Here is a 21,270-nt window from a genome sequence, read left to right as displayed (position 1 = left end):
GAGCATGGGAGAGCATTAGTTTTGAAGTTGTCAGGAAACATCCCAGCTGCCGGAGAGATGAGCTGCTCCAACTGCAGAAGGTGGACACACCAAACAAGTTAAAAGTGAATCAAAGCAGTTGCATGGACTTCATCTGATATTTGTTGTACTCAGAGGAGCCAACTGAATATTTCATGCACATTATGAAATGAAACCATTTTTTTAGGGCCATACTTCCAGATCACCACTGACTATCAATGACATTGGCTTAAAATAAAATACTTGCCCTGGTTTCTTCCTTTTTCTCTCTCTACACCGTCATCTGTGTGTAGCTCACAGGAAGTGGTTTGTCATGTTGCATTGTTCCTAAAAGCAAAAGAAAAACTGACTCTTTTATTCCTAAATTCTTTCTTTCCTCACTCAGGACCACTGCTGACAGGGTGATGACGATGACCACACCCGACGTCGCAGCCCTCGCTAGAGTCACTGACTTCTCAAACGTACGTCCTCCACCATCATCCAACACCACCCGCGTCATGACCAGCCACCTGGAGCTGATCCAGGAGCTTCAGCAGCTGGACAAGGTGCCCAGCCTGGAGAGGCTGCGGGCGGCGCAGAAGCGGCGGACGCAGCAGCTGAAGAGATGGGCCGTTTATGAAAAGGAGATGCAGAGCAAGAAACGAAAGGCTGACAAGAAGACACGCAATGTCAACAGCCTCCAGTACGAGCACAAGAAGCACGTGTCATTCGCCGCTAGCGTGGCGCTCCTGGAGGCTTCGGCCAGGAATGATCCAGAAGAAGGTAAGACCATCAAAACCTTAGTTACGTGTCTCTCAGTACAGTTTTGTACAGGCCAAACTGGGGGTAGCTCATTAAATAGTTCTCATAACTCTCATGAAGTTCCTCAAGTGTGAAAGAGTCAAAAGTCCTGATCGTTTTCAACTTTGGGTCACTTTTTACTACATAAACATCTGAATAGTTTAGAGAATTTCAGCTTCAATGCAGCGTTGAGCCGGATATCAAAATGGCATGAGGAAAATGATTAGCTGGGTTTGCAGACTTTTACTGCTGGCGTAGCTCTCTGCATTCAGCCGAATTAGTTCCACAAGGAGACTGTTTTTATCGTTGTGGAATAATAGAGTTGTCACTCCGAGATGAAACTCTGCCAGTCTTTTAATTAAAATTTCTATGGCTGCTGCCTCTGTACTTGGAGATGATAATTGTTTTCCTCCACTACACACAGTGTGATGTGGTTCGGCTAACAGTGTGTCACTGATGCGGGGAATGATAGCAGACAGCTTATTATTATTTAGAGATGACATCTAATTAAACTTTGCTTTGACTTCAAAATAGATTGAACTCTTTATCACAGTGAAAGCAGCCTGTAGCCAGATGATACTAGATACCCAATCGGTCACGAGGCTTGAATAATTGGAGCAGAGTCACACACACAGACACACACATACACACACATACACACATGCATACATGCAAATATATATGGCAGCTTGCAGCCCTGCCTGATCATTTTTTTAATGGGTCTAAAAATGGGTCTGAATAATCAGGTGTAACCTCATAAACAGCAGGGCAATAGGGTGCATTTTGCTGCTCTTTTCACCAATAGAAACCAGTATTTGATTTTTTTTTAAATGTATTTCTCTGCAGTGAGAAACCCTCAGATAAGCTGAGCTGCTTAGACTCTTCGAAAGGATGCTGTGGCTGTTAGTGATCAATGAATTTCCCCACACAGCTTTGATATGCAGCACTGTCAGCTTCAAATATTGGTGGAACCACCCCAAAATCCTTCTGGCTGACTTGGAACATAAAAAAAGTATTTCTAGTTTGGAAACCCCCCAAACAGATCATATTTTAGTGAGCGTGCATAGAAACTCAGTAGGCAGAATAAATGCAGAAAAACATCAAATATGAATATTTGAATAGTCATAACAGCTGGGGCTTGCCAGTGTGGGGGCACATGGAGAGCAGATTCCTACCTCTTGGTTTACAGCTTTAGCTGTCAGTGGAGTTTAATAAGGATGACCAAGTAAGAGGGAGATAAAAAGGAAGGCAAACAGGCTCTAATGTTGCCCACACAGCTCCAGTAGCAGCTGGCCAGCTCAGGAACCTCATCTGTTCCCCACTTCCCCAAATGTTCAACCGAGCATGGCGACTCCACACTACGACCCACGCGATGTTGGCCGTCTGTACAGAAATATAATGTGACAGCGTCCCACGTTCCGCACATCCGCACCCATTTTACAGGTTACGTAAGATTGCATTCTTTGAGCCTTTCGTGAAGCCCATGTTGCATTTGTCAAATCACAATGTGGGTAAAGTTGAAATGGCAAACGTAAGCCAATGGCAAAGATGGAGGGTAGCAGGCGTGTAAATGTGCCTTTTATTGTATTGGTGCATATTCTAGCCATCAAAGCACGTAAAACCTTCACAAGTGTTGTGATCTATTGATGTCATCTTGGAGGATTTCTACATTATTTCTGTACTGCATCACCACCAACCTTCAAAATCAATCAATAAAAGACGGCCCAGGTCCAGATCTGGGCTGAGACAGAGCAATTCCAGTCTAAAATGGCTCCCCACTCACTAAATAATAAGATAATAAGGTGTAGAATTAACTCCAAGCAGTTTTAATGTAATTTGAAGATTTTTAAAAGGGACAAAATCCTAATCATAGCATAATTCATAAACAGAACGGAGATATTAAGGGTTTAATTAATGACTGAAGGAGGAATATAAGGAAGTATTTGGTCCTCAAGAAATCAATATGTTGTTATATGTTGCACCCTTGTGTGTGTTCTCTCTCCCTTTCAGTCTCACTGGTCTTGAGGACATATATAAATCTGTAGAGGACACGATTGATATCGAGGCTAAAGTACATCCATTAATGTTAAAAGGATGAAAGGAGAATGTGAAGGTGTGAGACTGTATCCTTTCAAATACGTGTTTTTGTCTCTCTGTGGGCTCATTTACTACCCAGAGAACCAATCGAGAGGGAGCAGCAGTTAGACCGAGCAAAGAAATGGAGTTATTTTCGGTCCGTGGTCATTTGTTCGCCCCCTGGCTGCCTCCGTCTTAAACCCGCTGCCCCCTCACTGTGATGGGGATGATGGTGCTGAAATTAACCCTAGAGATCTTCGCCTTTGCTCTGTGACGCTCTCACTATTGACTGATGGGTTTTCTCCTCTCGAGAGGTTCTTCGTGCAGAGGAGAAGCCGCTGAGTTGGAAAAGAGTGAAAATGAAGCTGGTAGAGGGTTTCAGACCGTCTCCTTCCAGGGCTGAAGGTGCTATCGAACAGAGATAAATGGAGGCTCTTTACAGATGGATTAGTAAGCTTTGACTGTTTCAAGATGATTGAGTCTTATCGCCTCATGTGCAGAATGGATGTGCCGTAATCCCAAGATGGGAGATTTGAATTAGAGAACAGGTTTAGCTTCTGTCAGCCTCTGAGGGAAAAGTCAAGAAAAGCATTGTCAACAGTTCAGAAACAGGCTGGATCTCCCTCTCCTAACTCTGTCACTGGCTGTTACACTTCCTCTAAGGGAGAGGGAGGGAGGGGGGAGGCAGGGAGGGGTAAAATGCCGTATTTAGCAGAGCAGTTCTTATTCTTAGAGCTGCACTGGTGGAAACTGACAACAGCTCAATCCGTGTCACAGCAGACAATAATGTTGAACTTGAGCTCTTATTCTTTAAAAAAATGAGTGAAGGATTATTATGGCCTATTTGCTGTTATTTAGCAATTTGCACTGATAAAAACAAAAACAAGCAAATTGCCTGTAAGATACAAAATCCATGAGTGGGAGTTGTGTTTTATGATGAACAGGGCACTGGTGAGGACATTCTATGTAGAATGCTGAAAAATGAATAAAGAAGGAGTTGGAGGCTGGGTGTATTTTCCAACTTCCTGCCTCCCCTCCACGCGGGCAGTCTTTGTTTTATAAATCTGTCTCCTCTTTTCATTCCCGCGCTGACACGGCAACACCCAGCACACTAATTGCCTGTTATTCTCCACTTAAAATCACAACATGTAACTCGCCATGGCTTCCCTCCACATTCCATTTATAGCAAGGTGGCTTTTGGTTCACCCCATTTTTTTCCCCTCGCTGCCGTGTCATCGCCATATAAATACAGAGGAGGTCACCAAAAAGTCCCGGCAGCGGCGGCAGAGTTCACGTGCGTCTGTCTCTGAGGTCACAGTGGCTCAGGTTAATGCACGTGTGACACAGACTGTATAATGATACAGTCGGACAACCGCAAACTCTACCATCGCGCGGACTCTCGTGTGGAAAAGGTTTTTGTACATTATTGAAGGGCGTCGCAGCAGCGTCCTAAAATACGAAACAACAGCAGCACATCTGATTACACACTCTTTAAATGTACACATGGCAACTGTTGCTAGAGCTGTTGTTGAGGCTTTGGCTGAGGTAATGCCATGTTTGATTTTTAGGACTAACAAAACTAACAGGATGATTGATTTTTTTAAATTAATGTGTAATTGCTTTAAAGCAGTAGTCCATCACGCCAACGTCGCGGCTGATAATTGCAGCTCACTGGCTGGGGTACGAGCACTAGTCTGCAGTGAGTTGTGCACGCTGCAGGAACCTTTCAAAAATGGCTGTAAACTGTCCGAAAACGACCATTTCTTTAACAACCTCTGTATTCTAACAGCCTTTGTAGGATGTTGTCTGATAATTGGAGCCAGATTTGTGGACTAAGAAGAAGCATGTTTCTTTTGCTTCGAGCCTTTATTGGAGGGAGTCAGGAGACGCGAGGCGCTGCAGTGGGACATGAGAGAACATCTGCAGCTCCCACAGATCCACCTCCTCACACAAACAGCATCTGTCTGCGTTCTGTCTCCTCCACTCTGGTGCACGTCTCACTCATCTGGCCTGTACAGTCTATTGAAATGCAAGTCTGAGCAGACATTACGCTCAACAGAACCGCACCTCTGGGTGAAAGCGCAGCACCGCATTGTTACATGAGCGCAGATGTGGGGATGTCCGTGGACGTGGTCGATGGATATCTTTGAATTGGTGCTTTTCCTGGGTTTTTGTTCTGTTAGTAGATGTTTGTTCATTGCATTCTCACTTCTTCAGAGAGAACTTCATGCTCCCAATGCAGCTGCCTACCTTGACTACCTTATTCTAAACAGCTCTGCGCCTTGTGGAACCGATTTGCTCTCCATGCTGGGAGCAGATCTCATATTTTGTCAAAGTTAATTTAAACTTCTGTCAGTTGACCCTAAGATTCTTCTTGTATTTGATCTTTTGAGGGTATGTGTTATTACAGATAGAACCTGCTAATATTAGCATGCTAAATCTCAGTTTTTAAGTTTGATAAAAGATACATTTTCTACTCTTTCTGCTACACGATGCAACACCCAAGATAATGTGTGGAGAGATCAAATTCTTTTTGAGTCTCTCTGGGCCAACAAGAACTTGCTTAAGTTATCCTCTATTAAAGAGTGATGAGAAAAGTGCATAAAAGCTGCAGCAGGGTCAGCGTTTTTGCTTTTTGCGTTATAACCAAAAAATACAATTGGTTCACACATATAAACGGATGTAAAAGAATGTGGAGAGATGGGATTTTGAAACACATTTTCCAGAGGCACAAGCCCTCTGAATCTTATTTTTCACCACTTCTATCAGAAGTTTTCATGGCCTGAAATAGGTTTGATGTGATGTAAAGATCAAGGTGATGACATGTGATTTAAAGGTCCATCTCTGGGACGCTGCATTTAATGTGTCTCGCCGTCCTTGTTCATTGCTCTTTTCCATTTTCCCTGTCAACTTTATAGAGGGTGAGGCCTTAAAAGTTTGATAAAGAATCCTTCTTTGATGGATTTTGTGATGGAATCTTCATGCTACGTCTGCAAAAAGTTTAACTGAATACAATATCGTAGTGATTTCATACTTAGATGTGAACAAGTTTTCCTCACTTGACGTTTAATCTTTGACCTCTGACCTTTAGCAGCTGCAGCATAAGACAGCCAGACCCTCTCGCCCATCATGTGCAGACACAAATCACTGTGGTAGGGTGTGTGTTTGGGTGTGTGCATAAAAGGTCATAAAAAGTTGTTTTTACAAAAAGTTCCTTTTGATGTTAAATGGAAAAAAGTTGGAGCCAAACAGAGGCAGTTATTTACAGAATGGAAAACTTTATTTATTTATTTTCTAAATATAGTTTCAGTTTTCAGTATATTTATTAATGTTACTCTTCTGTCAGTTTCTTTTTAACTGATAAGAGCTCATAACTGCTTTGACGTATATCATAAAGACGCAGCGGGATTATTTAATCTGGTTGTGGCACAAAGACGTTGCTTTGTGGGGCTCATTCACTTGAGCTCTTTAATATCGACTCTTGTGCCAACACTGGTGTTATCACTGGTGATTTTTACGTGGGCACTTTGTTGTTATTGGAAGCACTTTCTGACGACACATCTTTATAGTCTTGTTTCATAAATTAACACTGTTTTCTACATTAAAATCACATTTTCTGAACAGCAGCTGAGCCGTATGTGGACAAATTCCCTTGCTAAAAGTAGTCATTGGCTTGAAGTCATTAGTTTTGCTCGTATGACAAACAGTTTTCGTGCAGGCTCTGGTGTCGAGTCTTTTCCTATATGAAAATCTATCTCTGTTTTTCCGTCTTTGTCTCCTGATAACTGCGCGACATTTGTGGGGCGAGCACCAGCTGCCAAATAAAAATAATTCATGGCATTTTCTCTCTTTCCTCTGTGCTTTTTTCTGCTCTTGTATTTCTTTGTTCTGCTGACTCTTTTTCCATCTTTGTCAATATTCTTGAGATGATCTTTTTTATTTATTAGAAACTTTCCTAATGTATATTTCCCTTTTTGTGTTTAAAAAATGCACTTCATTTCCAGGGATGATTATTTAGCTATATCATGATGGCATGACCCATTAAATCACAGCTGAAATTGAACGGGAGTTCACGCTTCTGTCAGTGCATGTTCAGGAGGAATGCACTGCCATAAAAGTTCCTTTTCCCGGTTGAAAACAACATTCCTCTGCGGGCTCGTCAGGCTCTGCTCGTCTGCGTGCTGCTGCTCCGCCTGGAACACGCTGGCACGGATGGCTCGTCCTCTCCGTCAAAGTTCACGTGCCTGGTCACAGGGGACTGAGTCACCCCAGTCATGTAACATCACTCAGGCTTCAGAGTGTGCGCTTGACTTGTCATGCACACGGTTGTGTGTCGTATAAATGCTCTCTCAGAGGCTGCTACAAAGACCGGGATGCAGTGGACTGTGGCATTATTCTCATCTTGGCTTATTTAGCTTCATAATGGAACAGATTTCTTGGCGGTTTAACAGTTGCACAGCAACAAAGGGTCATTTATTGAACTGGAGCTCATTATATCGGCGGTTTCTATTGCAAGACTCCATTTCTTTGTGTCTTTGATAGCAATTTTTTCCCCCCTTTATTAAAAGCCTAAAATATAGATATTCCTTGCTGGTTCGAATGTGAAATATAGACAAGTGATTGAACAGAACTCTCACTGAGCACTTCTGCCTCCCCGTCCCTTCAGTTAGGCTCTTCAGTCAGATCTCACAGGGGAGTCCCGCAACTCAACTTAACTCTCATTTCCATGGTAACTGAGGAAGAGGTAGAGAGGTCCAGGCAATGGTGGCCCAGAGCTAGTCAGCTGCAAAGGCACAAATTGCGTAACTACTGGTGCCACTGGTGCACGGCTCGGCATGTGTTGGAGACTACTGGGCCAACCCCTGAGATATTAGCAAAGCTTGAGATGATCTTGTCAATCGGGTTTGGGTTGTCTTTAGAATGTTGTCCACAGTAGCCCAGAATGGACAGACAGACTTCAACACAACTTTCCTACTTGTTCACTGGTCACCTAGAATCTATATCTTGAAGCAGTCAGATAAAATCAAGTCCACGTCCAGCAGCCCCAGTAGGTTCTTTAATTGCTTCTATATTGTTTCCAATATGTTGTACGATGCAGTTGTCCATTTTAGTGCACACAAGTGGTGAATTGTGAACTAAATAATCCAACTCGCGCCACGAAACTCGCCCAGTTTAGATGGTTCTATAACAGCCCACCACTCCAGGCACAACTGAACACCCAGGTGTAAGTAAACATTTAGATGTCCTCCTTAAACATGACCAAGCCCTTCCCTTCCAACATCCATTAAAATTAACATATCATCAATTATTCAATTCTCGCCCTACATTGTTTTTCATGCAAACGAGGCGTTTGTCCACAAATCCAATCCACTCTTGCATGTGTCCTGACTCAGGGATTTAAGGGTGAGACAGACTGGATCGATCCAATCTCCCTAATGCCTCTTCAGCACCCTGCTGCCCCCTCATTCTTTCTTAACCACCATGTCGCAGTCTCCCACTGCTTGTCCACCTCCGCGCTCCTAGTGAATGAACAGCATACATTTAATCCGGCAATGGGATTGTGGATTATCCCCCACGGATTAGGGCGAGCGCGGCCGGCCTGCTTCATTAGCAACATTTAAAAAGATAACATGAAACTAGATTCTCAGGGAGGGATCCCAGTGAACTGCAAGTGAAATTAGAATAGTAATGTTAATGAATTCATCCAGTTGTTTTTGGTGCTTGAAGGAGCCTTTTCTGATAAAAATAAATAAAAAAATAAAAAAACTCAATGTTTAAATTCCTCTTGAAGGAGGCCCGACGGGGCTTTAATATATTGTGATGCAGAGCAAGAGCTGAGTGTTGAGATCCTTTTTTGTTCCAGTTTATGTGATTGTTTTGTCAGGAACATTGCCGCCTATCTTTTCGCTGCCACTCTGTTTTATTGCATTTTATCCAACTTAATGGATCTAATTGGAAGTGACACCGCAGGATAGTCCAGTAAATTACAGACACAATCAAATTTATGTTCCCATCTTCTCCCGGGGCTGATGATTACTGCACAGATCCATTTAACCCAAAATGTTGAGAGCATTAATAACATTTAACAACTATATTTCTTTGGGCTTGGAGTCATTTCATACTGGCTTAATCTAATTGTTTTTATCTTAATTATTGTGGAAAAGAGGAAATGTCTTTTTGAAGAGGTGGTTAAAACACTGATGGTAGACTCCGTCTCCATGGGAACTACAATATGCAACAATGCAAAACACTTTAATGAATGTGTTGATTATTGGCGAATGATTGTGTTTACTGCTGTGTGTCTAAGCACTCCCACATTAACAACAGCAGCTGTAGAAACATCAGCCTTGGGTTCAGTCCTGATTACTATCTAGAAGATGAGCTTTACAGCTTACCGGTACACTCAAAGGTTAAACGTAACGCTGGTGGCTGCATGCTTAAAAATACACTCACACATTATGCTGTGTTTATTTTAGCTCCTGTCAAACACAGTGTCCGTAGGGGACCACATGTGTTTGTTAAAGAATAACACCGGCTTGAGTTCATTTTGGTTGGCGATTTTCTCTCTGAGCGAAAACCAGGTACATTTAAAATGTAGTATAATTATTCTGTGACAAAGTTAATAAGCTGGAAGTCACCCAGACAGCAGCTTCTGCATCCAAATCTCTCATTTTTGTATTTTCTCTGCAGTCTGATCCATGTAAATCTGTTAAAAAGGTACCGTTAGGTCCCTTAATAGCCCAAACTGTGGATGGCAATTATACCACACAATGGAAGGCTAATTATATCATTGATGTTCTCTCCAAACGGCCTACTAAAACCAATGTCAGCTGCTACTTCTGGGTGTCTCACTGGCCTATTTCTTGCAAAGTTGTCAGAAAATCAAAGATGCCTGAAGAGAACATGTATTCTGGAAAGTTGGGGATCTATTTAAATAAAATCAGGATTTGGTCAAAGCAGCTAAAGCCATAGCAAATAATTGGTCCTCATCATGAAGTAATACAGGAGGTGCAAATAGCATCTGGTCCAGAAAAAAAAACAACTGCAAGTATGCAGCATTAGTGCATTCAAATACTTATTCGCCATATGAATGTTACACAGATTAGGATGAAATAGAAGTGGAGGCAAAATAACATATTAGGCACTATATCTAATCACTGTTGTACGTATATGAGCCAAGAGAAGAGGAAACCCTTATAAGGTCACCCACACATGCAGGGGTGTAATTAACTGAATTTATGATGCTGCTGTGCCACTGCAGCCAACCCATAGGCAGCATAACTTTATCGCTGTGATCAGGACTGTTATTTAGGCTTCCCAATGTTTTACTGACAGGAACTTGACTTGTGAGCGAATCATATTTAAACCCTTTGAGAGTGTAGGAGTCTGCGCGTTAGCTATCTCTAGTCTGCTCTTAGTGTAATGACGGCACCGCGTTTATCGTACAGAAACTGACCTGTTTGTGTTGCTGCTGTTATCTGATGTTCAGGGGATTCTGTGGCCGCTTGAAAGGAAATCAATGTCAGAAACATTTTCTTTAGGCCTTGTCTGTTTAATCCAGGATATTAATGTCAGATTTAAAAGATTATCATTAAATTGTTGCTTTATCCCCAAAACACTTTGTCACGTGACTCGCTAGCGGAGGAGGATTAGGAATTATGATCGTTTGGTCCATGTTGTTCACTTGAGGTCCGATTCCATCTGGAACACATTCACAAACACAATATTGTGGAGGGCCAGTGAGATAACAGGAAGGAAGGGTGGTTTTTCACTTCCTGCGCCCTTGTTTGTTGATCTATCTTTTATCTTTTGGGAAGCATCTCGTCTAAGTCTATCTCCTCCCTCCACGGGAATGTATACCAGTCCCGCCCAGGAAGACGTGCATGAATTATTTTTTTTTAACAAACTTTGTGTTTCTGGCTTTTGTGGCGTTGAATAATCTCCACGGTGACCCTTCTGTCATGTAGGGCTTTTTCAGGATTTGTGGGTGGTTTTGCGCAAGTCGTTTGGGCGTTGGCACAGACAGATAGGAATCAGAATCAGCCCTTTTGTCTCCAGCCAGAACTTCTTCTTTGTTTTTTAATTTGCTCATGATGTCTGACTGATACGTTGAGCTCACATTTCGGAGCAAATCACGAACCTAATGAACTCCATGAGACATTTGAATCAGTTGTCCTTCTTTCCTTTGAGGATTTAGCTAAGAACAGAATCTTTCCTAGTTTTTGTGTATGTTGGGGATCACTTGGTGTATCATGCAGAGCTAAATTTATATAAAATATATACTGTACATAGTATGTGTGTAAATACCCGTTTGAGTTGTGTTCTCAAAGAATTTTGGAATAATCATAGAGCAAATGTGCAAATTTACTCTTATTTACCCTGACAAAGGACAAAGGAGGCCATCATCCAGTATTTACAGCCTGTCTTTAGAACCTAGATGCTGTTTCCCTCTTAGCTTTTCACAGACCCCATATTCTCTCCAGATGTGACAAAAGACAGAAAATACTGCACAAAAATTGAATGACTAATTGACTAAACTAAGAAATGGATTTTTTTTTTAAAAATGAAGCGCACAAACACTTTAGTCACCTCTCTTTTAATACTTCCTGTTTACTCTCTGCCTCCACATCCATGTCCCGCACATTCTAACGTGAAAACCCAGCCTCAATTCTGCCTGATTAATGCATCAGCGCGCAGCCTTTCTCGCAGAACAAGCAATTCAGCGGCAGGGAAAATTATATTTTGCCGCATGGCCTCCAGAAACCAATCAAGTGTCGGGCTGTGAGGCGGCTCTCGCCGTTCAGCGGGGCTAAAGACGTGAGCGTTTGCAAATGGCACTCTGGCTTTGAGCACCTTTCCAGCTTGAAGAGCAGGCAGAGCTGTGCACCCTCCATCTGCTGCCGCGTGTCAGATATTTGGCTCCTGATGATGCTTTACTGAAATTGAAATTGAGCGTTGATGATGTACAGCGGGGTGGAGGGTGGGCTGCGCTCACCTAGACTCTGGCAGTCGAACTTTAGATCTATACAGTATTCTTTACAGCTAAAGAGATTCTGGGTTGGAGGGAAATGAGATCTCTGGCAGCTGATTATGTTTTAGTTTGTGTTGTAGCTTTAACGCGTTAAGTAACATGAGCGCGCTCTTTCCAGCTCTTGGCAAAGGGAAAAACAACCCAGATGAATGCTTTCAGAACATTCTCCTAAAGGGCCTCATTTGAATGTATTTCATTTAAATTCCTTGGTAATCTCCTTAGGCAGCTAAGTGTGGCATTTCAAGGACCTCTGGAGGCAGCGGAGCACCCCTGTATATAGTTCCAGCCCCACAGAGGAGGCTGCTTATGGGAACAGCGCCTCTCCTTTGGGATGTGTTATTTACAGTTTGCGGAGCCCTCAGGTGAAACGCGGCTTCCGATCTGCTGTGAAATTTGATGTGCACGTGCGAAGCATGTGACAGTTCTGGCTGCCGTCAGACTGAGCTTGCGCTTTATTACTTTGGGGCCATTTTTTTGTCAGGGCTCGCTGCAGCATTTCACTTTTCTTTTCCTCTGAAGCGAAACACCGGCCGCGGCAGCTGCGGCAGCTCATTCCTGTCGTGTCGCCTTAAACGCGAAGGGCGACCTGTGTCAGATGGGTCCCAGCTGGTGGGACCGCTGCGCTCTGATGTAAGCGGATACTCGGAATACTGTGACATCGTCAGATGTCAACAAGGATTAGTGTATTTCTATTTATTATAGTCAGGATCTCTTAAAGAAAACTGCGGATGGCAGCATATTTACAGCATCCCTTGAGGTTAAAGAAATTCAATTATCCATCCCCCACAAATAAACACAATTCAGTCTTTTCCTGTCTTTTACTTGTTAAATCAGCATTACTGACAATTTCCTTTCCTTCCTCTCAAATCGGGCAGGTTCTTCTTTTTTTGCATTCTTGGTGTTCCCATTAATGTGGCGCCCTATATTTTCACCAACTCACATCAGGAACCTTCAGTTGCAGTAATCTTCTACTGAATCTCTTCCCTTGTCTTTTAATTTGAGGGTACAAATCAACTCCAACCTACAGAGATTCAGACTTGATCCCCAGAGTGATTAAATCCACCGATAAGTAAACAGGTAAAAGCGAAATGACTAACAAACATGGAGGGAAGAGCGAAGATTAGAAGCAGGCAGGGCCTTATGGGACATGCAGACACTTTGTACCCGGGGAATCTGAAATGCATCGTGGTTATCAGAAGAGCGACAGTTGAACATGACGCACACGGGGAAAATCTTCAAAATACAACAGGAAATAACGAAACGCCAAAGCACGGCTTTAATCTCATGGACATGAGTGCTCATCCGTCAGTGTGTGTGTGTGTGTGTGTGTGTGTGTGTGTGTGTGTGTGGTGTGTGTGTGTGTGGGGTGGGGGGCAGATTTGATCATTATTGTTCCAAATCTCTGTTCAGCGCCGTATCCTGCTGTATCCCAGAGCACGGCGTCTCCCTCTGTCAGGAAGATCTCTGTGTGCTGCTCCCCGTTGGGGCCGTCAGATTTAACCGTTAGCCACCAGGCGGCTGCCCCCCTGGTGGCCGACAGTTCATGAATCTGACTGACGGGTTTATCTGAGAATGAAGCTGACAAACAATGTAATCCCAGGCGTGGTTACATCATCTTTCATCCCTTCACGCTCGCCCATCCCTCATCCATATCTCCGAGGTGGGTTGAGTAACATCCTGGCCGGGCTGATAATTTGAGAGATTGAAGTTTCCACGGGGATACATCACGGCTGATTATCGGATTGCAGATTGATCTGGTTGTTGATGTCACTGGTTAATGGAAGGATAAGATGCACCTGCAGGCCGTGGGAGCACCCCCGATCACTGGGGTTATTCCCGATGTCATTGGGCTTCTCGTCCCGTTTTATTGTGTCTTTCACGCACCTGCACTCGTGATATGAAAGTCCCCAATTTTTTCTTTCCGTCATTAAATTCTACGTGTAATTTTAAGAGGATTTCAGAGATTTGGGCCATTTCTTTTGAATTCTTTTAATGCATTTTTTTAACCCTCTGTTTTTTCCCCCCCAGTACGCTACCTGTTGATCAATAATGTGAGTCCGGACCTGTGCAACGAAGACGGCCTCACTGCGTTACACCAGGTAACACTGTCGGCTTTTGTCTGTCTTTTATTATTGCCCTTGTTTGGTTTCCTCTCTTGCAACTGACAGCATTGTTTTTTTGTTTTTTTTTACTAAACTCTGGGGCCGTCTTTAACAGATATTTTTAAAATGTTCCAAAAGCAAAGACAACTCAAAAGATGTGTGGATAATAGATTAGACACTGGAGGATGCTGGAAGTTGTAGTGGCAGCTCTCTCTCCGGGCAAGAGAAACGACAATAATATTACTTTTTGTGTCATTAATAACTTTAAAGTTTCAGAGCCTCATTTAAAATGACCTTGGGCTGTGAAAAGATAACTTAAATGGAGGAGAAACCACATTTTACAGGGATTACAGAGACATTAGATGTATTCATAGAACACTTTTTAGCCCCCGTTGACTGCCCGAAACTCAAATCTGCATTTAAACATTCATGCATGAATGACAGAATAACCGAGGACACGATAACAGTTTAGCTTCCCATTAGCATAACGAAGATGCAGGTTTGGGCTTCAGTACCTTGTTCAACGCACTTTAACGTGTAGTATGTGTGACCAACACTGTTGGAAGGACCTCTGACTGTCAGCCGGTCAATACCCACTGATTGCGTGCGCGTCTTTTTGAGCTGAGAGCAATTTTAAAAGGTCAACTATAAAAAATGATTCTCTTGGCTCTCCCCCAACAACTATCTCCTTTTCCATTATGCGCTCCACAAAGTTCTCAGTGGACTGCAAATTATGGACCAGGTTTTGCTCTTTTATTGCCTTTTAATCGCAGGTCACTGTCGTTAATTGTCGCCTTAGAAATGCGGCTCTCAGAGTATGACTGTGTCCCTGAGTGCATGACATTTTGATTATTGGGAGATTATTTCTCATTAAAACACGCATTCAGTTCTGGACAGTTTTCATTGGTTCTTTTTTTCATTTTTGTAAAGACTTTCAAAAGCATATGTGGTACTTTATTTCCTCTGCTTCACTTCCTTCCTGCCCTCTCTCCACTTGTTTGTTTCCCCTCCACGTTTGAGCTGTGCATCTGACAGTTTATGTCCTCCCTCTGCTAGCAGCTTCCTTCTTTTCGCCCCTCCGGCTGCTGGGAGCCACACATTCACCTTCCTGCTGTGAGGCAGACAGATGAACTGGGGGACAGAAAATGGAAGCCTATCAGTCACCACCTGTGCTGTGGGGTTTCTTTAAAAGCTCAGGGAATCAGATTGACCTTTCAGCTTTGAATGTGTGCCTCTGTGTGTCTGTGTGTGCCCGATAATCTGCTATTTGGATGGGTCACGTTGTGCACTGAACTTGAGATGAGACCTTTTCACGTCTCGCCGGCCGACTCTGCAGCGAGGATGCAATTCAGACAGAAGCGCAGGCGGCGGGAGGAAAACTCATTAGGAAATGGGTGAGATGTATAAAAGAAAATGGGCCCGGTGTTTCTCTGAATGAGATGTCGTGCCTATCTGGTGTCCATCTCACTGTTGTGACACATAAATCAATAGATGGCTGGCCTTCAGGCGGCACCAAAGTACATACTGTTGCTATTGCTCATTTCCTGTTGATCTGCAGAACCTAGACCACAACATTTCTTACCCTTTACCTTTAAATCAATCCTCGGCCTGAAAATGAACTCTTAATTCTAGTCCCTATGGGAAGAGCAAGTCCCCACAATGTCTGTAAACAGATTTATGTCCCCACAGTGACTGGAATACCGACAACAGACACATATTTACCAGCTGCAGCGAAGAAGCAGTTATATTGAGATGGAGCCGGTCTGCTGTTGTCGTGGCATTTATTGTTGACTTGTTTTTGTTGGATTGTTTTTTAAAACCTGCATTTTCCTCTGTCACATTTTACACCTATAATCATCAAGAAATGGTCACAATCTGTAAGCAGCAGCTTTAGACAGGAACTAAAGCACCGCCAGCATTTTATAAGTAAGGAGATACCACTGCAGAACCAATTCAACAACTTTTTCTTCTATTTTTTTCCTTCTTTCCCAGAAGCACTCCCTTTCTTGGCGTTATTACCCTCCAGCCAACAGGAATTAGTTTGTTTTTCTGCTTTTATCCGAAACCAACTCCATCAGCGGGAGAGAGTTGCACGCTGGTTAGCTGAATGTTAATGGAACACCAACTAGGACCCACAGGGTCATTGCATGGAAACAAACCTGACTGTGGGGAGATTAGTGAGAAATATACTCTCAGTGAAGTCCAGGTAGATCTAAAGGGATCTGACACAGAGAAGGGCAGCCAAATCACATGGAGGTCTGCCTTCCTGTCACAACCTCTGGAAATGCCTCTAGTTTGTCTCGTCAGTAGCCAAACGTTAGCATCTTGCTGCTCAGCTCGGCCTCCTGTCCAGTATTTCAGCACCCGTGCTGTCAGTGATCCAAGCAAAGCTCAGACCGTGTCTGTTTTATTTTTATTTAAAAAATGGCTGTGAGTGTGTGGCTGGGCGTCCATCCTAAACCCTCCGTGCATTTTCTTTTATGATTGATGCCATCTATATGGAATATCAGACATAATGCTTTTGTTTCTTTGCAACCTTTTTGTTTCATTATAACTGAAAGCCGTTATGTGACAGCGGCTATAATTTAGCTAACACGCTGTTATATATCAAAGTAAATTGAAAAGCTGTTTGTGTTTTAAGCCCTCACCTAAAAGATGGCTTTTTAAAAATAGTTAGGAAGTCCTCACTTTTTGTTTTCTTTAAAAGTTTTGTCAGACTTTTGCATGACTGCTGAAGGATTGTCCTGATTCAAACTTACCGGTGTGTTTCAGTTAAAATCTTGTTTTGACTCATTGTTACCAAGAAGATGTCTGTAGGCGGTTATGTTTTCTATATATACCGGTATGTTCTCTTATCTGTCTTCCTGCCCTCTTCATCGGAAACATAATCTCATTTCCTCTTTTCTTGCATGTTAAATCACGAACAACTCCAGCAGCACGCCGGCGATCACACCTATTGTTCTATCAATGCTGTTATTCTATGAAGGTCTTTTTTGCTGTCCTGCTTTTACAAAGTCAATATTAAAATATCTCACACTTTGCAAATACCAGTAAGAAGTAATGTCCCCCTGTAGGAACTTGGCAGGGCTTAAATGTGACAACTTTTCTTCCAAAACAAATGACTTGTAGCTGATAAATGCCCTAACACGTCGTACATGTCTGCTTATGCTGTAGGATGATGATATAGTGAAATAATTTTCATTAACATGCTCGCCAAAAAATGCCATGGGGACAAATTAAATGAACTGACTTGCTCAGTGCACAAACATAATTGTATTCCCTCTAATGATAACCTTACTGCTTGTTGAACACATCGGCTCTTGTCTTTTTTGGGCAAACCTGGGTGACTACACAGCCGCCACAGTCTTCTATAAAAGTGCAGCTTTAAAATCAATTTTAAGACCACATGGGTATTTTTTTTTGCTAATGTCCAATTGTAACGTGCAGTTTTATTCAGGTTTCTTAATGGATTTATTTTCTCCCCACAGCCAATTGATTTCATTAATTAGTTTTATAATCTTTCATTTTATTCAATAGTCATTCTAGCAGTTGTCCACAGCCTAAAAACCTTTCTCTGACAGAACTTGTTCACTCTTATATGAGGATGCATTAAGTGTGTAAATTTGTCCCTGGCTTACAATAAAATGAATCCTTAATGAATAAGGGTTCAAAGGATGGAGGACTTAATGCCCGTCGTGAAGGAGCCATTGTGTTGCCAATCTTATGAGGGATTTCAGCAGTAGAAATGATCACAATCTTACTTTTTCATAATTAATATCATGCCAAGAGCGGTTTGAGTTGGTTCCTTCTTTGCGGTAATTTGGTTCCTAACCTCGCTTTCAGTCATTTTGTCGCCCCTTTGAAAGGAAGGATGCTCGGCAGGGTGGAAGCATCACAGGATGAGCAGCAGAGATTTCACATGTCATCACGGCAGACTTCTCATTTTCATTTCAAAAAGGAGACAGCGCTCCCGTGGTTGGAGCTCGCCTTCGCTGACACTCCTCAGCTGTTTCTGAGGCTATATCGCATTTCTGCTTTATTATGTGAAAGTCTGGGGAGACGGGAGAGAACAACAGGTGATCAGCCGGAAACAATCCAATGTTTTACGCATTCATCTTTTAACAGGTTGCCCTGCGGCCTCCAGACGCCGCGTTTGCTGGCCCGGTTCAACAGCGCATGGGTGCATTCACGCCAATTATCTGGGCTGGAAAAGAAAACAAGCACTGTTGCTAAAAAGAGCTGGAACGAGGATGTTTCTTGCAGGAAAAAAAACACGCCTGTCCTCCCCGCCCTAAAATCACACCCATCTTTTAATGAGGAAAATACTTTCTGCCCCTTTCTGGCTGCCTGTGTGTGCAGATGGGTGTGAGTTACGGGTGCATTTCCCCTTTTGACTCAAGTCCAAGAACCAAACCCACAGAAGTGGTGAAAAGTGACTTCCTGTGTTCACGACATTGCTCTCTGAAATGCCTTTGGCAGAGATACAGGTTGACTTTTCAGCTGCGCTCTTGGTAACAAAGTCTGTTGTCACGAAGGTGCTGCAGGAGAGCGCCATTTGCAGCGGCGCTCAGCACTCGCTGTGTGATTTATATTCTGGGAGAGTGATGAGAGCTACTCTCGGCCCGCACTTCATTTTCTGTTCTATTGTCACGTCAAAAACTGCAGATATAGATGCAGAAAAGTGTGGCCCAATCTTTTCAGCTTCTCTGCTCTCTGAGTCAATATCGTTTCCCCGCTCTGACGCCTTCATCTTCCCTCTGTCTGACTCGAGGATATTAAGCCGGAAGAATGAGATTATCAAAAATGTATTTCCTTTTCTTTTTACTCCCCAGTGTTGTATTGACAATTATGAGGAGATGGTAAAGATTTTATTGGACCGAGGAGCCAATGTCAACGCGCAAGACAATGAGCTGTGGACGCCGCTGCACGCCGCCGCCACCTGTGGCCATGCCGGATTGGTGAAAATCCTTATCGCCCAGTAAGATGGGGAGATGCGCTTCGCAGGGATTTTCCCTGCCATAAAGAATCGCCGTTCAACTCAAACAGATCTGCCCAGGTCATAACGATCATTAATGTGTTTATCGCCCACAGCGGCGCGGATCTGCTTGCGGTCAACTCCGATGGGAACATGCCCTACGACCTGTGTGAAGACGACCCGACGCTGGACATCATTGAGACGGCTATGGCCAACAGAGGTAGGTTCAGAGGCTAAACTGGACCTCTGAGTCCGACAAGTGCTTTCATAGTGAAAATGTGTTCACACAAAAGAAAAATGAATTCCTGCGGTAGTTGATTCCACAACATCTCGTCAACCCACCAGAACATGTGGACGGCGAGCTGGCCTATGTAATTTGTGCATGTGCAACATTTTGCTAACCTGGAAACAGAAGCTTTAAGCGATGCTTATGCATCTGAAACCAGTGTGACCCAACAATGACAAACTAAAAGGGAGCAAATCGCCTCCTAGTGGGGGGGTGACGGCTCGCCTCCACCCAGCATTCGGCTACTGCAAAGTCTGTTGTTGACAGTAAGTCCGGTGGCATAAATTATGCATGCAAAGCTTCAAATGTTCCCTGAAAGTAATTCTCTGCGAATACTCCTGCGTTAAGTAAATTACCTGGATTTCACATGGAATGCATATAAACACAAAGTTTAATCCAGTGCACGAGGACCCTTCAAGTGCTACATTACCACACTTAACACAGATTAAAGAATAAACATATTTACACACAGTTTACCTGCATGTGTTTCTCAGAGGAATTTAAGCCCAGTTAAAACAGGTCATAGACCATTAAGCTTTAAGCAGGATATACACGCTCGTGCAGCATTCTGGACGTCATGCCAACTGCAGGGAAGTACATATGTGGCCGTGCACGTACAAGAGTGGCACTTGAGTGAGCCTGGTGTTAGACGCAAACGTCTGGACTCCCAACACAGTGCGGAATGGGATGTTTGTTTATTATTCACGCCCAGGCACCGCCGCCGTTGGCAGCATTTGTCTTTGAGACGTAATTGAGGAATCAATTGGAGAACTTCAGCAACTCGTCTGTCAGGAAGGCAGGTTGCTGTTTTGTGCTGTTGTCAGGACGCTTTTGGTCGTGAATTCACAACCCGTTGTTTTCTGCGTGCGCCACAGGCAACGCCGCTCTGAATTTACTGACATCTCATTGATGTTCACGCTGCGTGAGACACGGCAGCGACCTGTGCAGATCTGTGGGCTCTGACTCTGTTGAAATCCTGCTGCTGTTATCAACTCGCAAGAAATGAATGAAGAACTGAGTTAACGGAAACCCTGACCCAACTCTTCAGTTCAGTAATAACTGCACAAGCTCTGAGGACTCCAGTAGAAATGTTTAAAAAAGTGAATTCTTCTCTGTATTAGAACTAATGTTCTATTACAGCTTTGCAAGAAATTCGGAAACTAAAACTAACAAATCTTCTGGTGATGCAACAGCAGGTTTAAAGTAGAGACAGGAAATGATGAAACAGCTCACATCAGAAAACGTGGGATGGTTTATCGTGGTGGAGGCAAATGCTGGAAAGGCAGATAGAGAAGAGAAGAGAAGAGGGACCTCCTAAAACGATGATCTCAGCTTATGGTGGGGTCTGTGGCGCTGCAGAATGCAGATAACCGCACAGAAGGTGAGAAGAAGGATTATTAAGCTCATCAAAGGGAGCACGCCGCCGCTAATTGCTCTTTTAATGGTCTCCACAGCCACCGCCGTTTGGCGGGATAAAACTCCTCTCTCCAGAGGCACCACAGGAACGGGCACGACGCCATGCCTCTCCTGCTTTTCTCTTCCTTTCTCTCTCTCCGCCTGATCAGAGCCTTCCCTGATCCCTCCTCTAGGGTACGGTTTGTCTCTAATATGCCATAAGACCTGTCTACCAGGAGTTGAAAGGTTTTTTTCCACAATGAAGCACCCTGGACACCCAGTCTGTGAGCAACCCAAGGTCACAGCCTGTTTTGCATGTTGGATCATCAGACACTCACTTGCGTGCTCCTCTGTGAATCACCCGTTTTGCATTTTCTGCCTCTGGATCTGCTGCTCTCGTGCTCCAGCCTCCCTCAGACGGCCGCTTTAATCTCAAATATCACAGATATCGAAGGAAATGATTTAGTGAAGGGTCTAATCATCTCTGGCACTCAACAAAAACTCCATAATGAGGTCTTATACACCAAGTGCGAGTGAGTTTGGCGCAGTTCCGAACCATGAGAACAAGGACAAGCTGGGCTTTGTTTTCTTGAAGGTGCAGCTGCTC

General features: G+C 43.5%; 1 protein-coding gene across 4 annotated transcripts in view; it reads left to right on the top strand.

Moving 5' to 3' along the window:
• ppp1r16b (protein phosphatase 1, regulatory subunit 16B) overlaps positions 1–21,270 on the top strand; it is a 44,916-nt gene that overhangs the window by 17,177 nt on the left and 6,469 nt on the right. For all 4 annotated transcript variants that reach the window (XM_057029528.1, XM_057029524.1, XM_057029527.1 and 1 more), the window contains exons 2-5: positions 404–780; positions 13,934–14,004; positions 18,840–18,985; positions 19,099–19,202. In XM_057029528.1, the coding sequence (XP_056885508.1) occupies positions 423–780; positions 13,934–14,004; positions 18,840–18,985; positions 19,099–19,202 (679 nt within the window). In that variant the 5' untranslated portion in view covers positions 404–422. The remainder of the gene's footprint in view (positions 1–403; positions 781–13,933; positions 14,005–18,839; positions 18,986–19,098; positions 19,203–21,270) is intronic.

This window comes from Takifugu flavidus, chromosome 4 (assembly GCF_003711565.1).
Source record: "Takifugu flavidus isolate HTHZ2018 chromosome 4, ASM371156v2, whole genome shotgun sequence".
Taxonomy (NCBI): Eukaryota; Metazoa; Chordata; class Actinopteri; order Tetraodontiformes; family Tetraodontidae; genus Takifugu; species Takifugu flavidus.
This window is presented reverse-complemented; position numbering and strand designations above follow the sequence as displayed.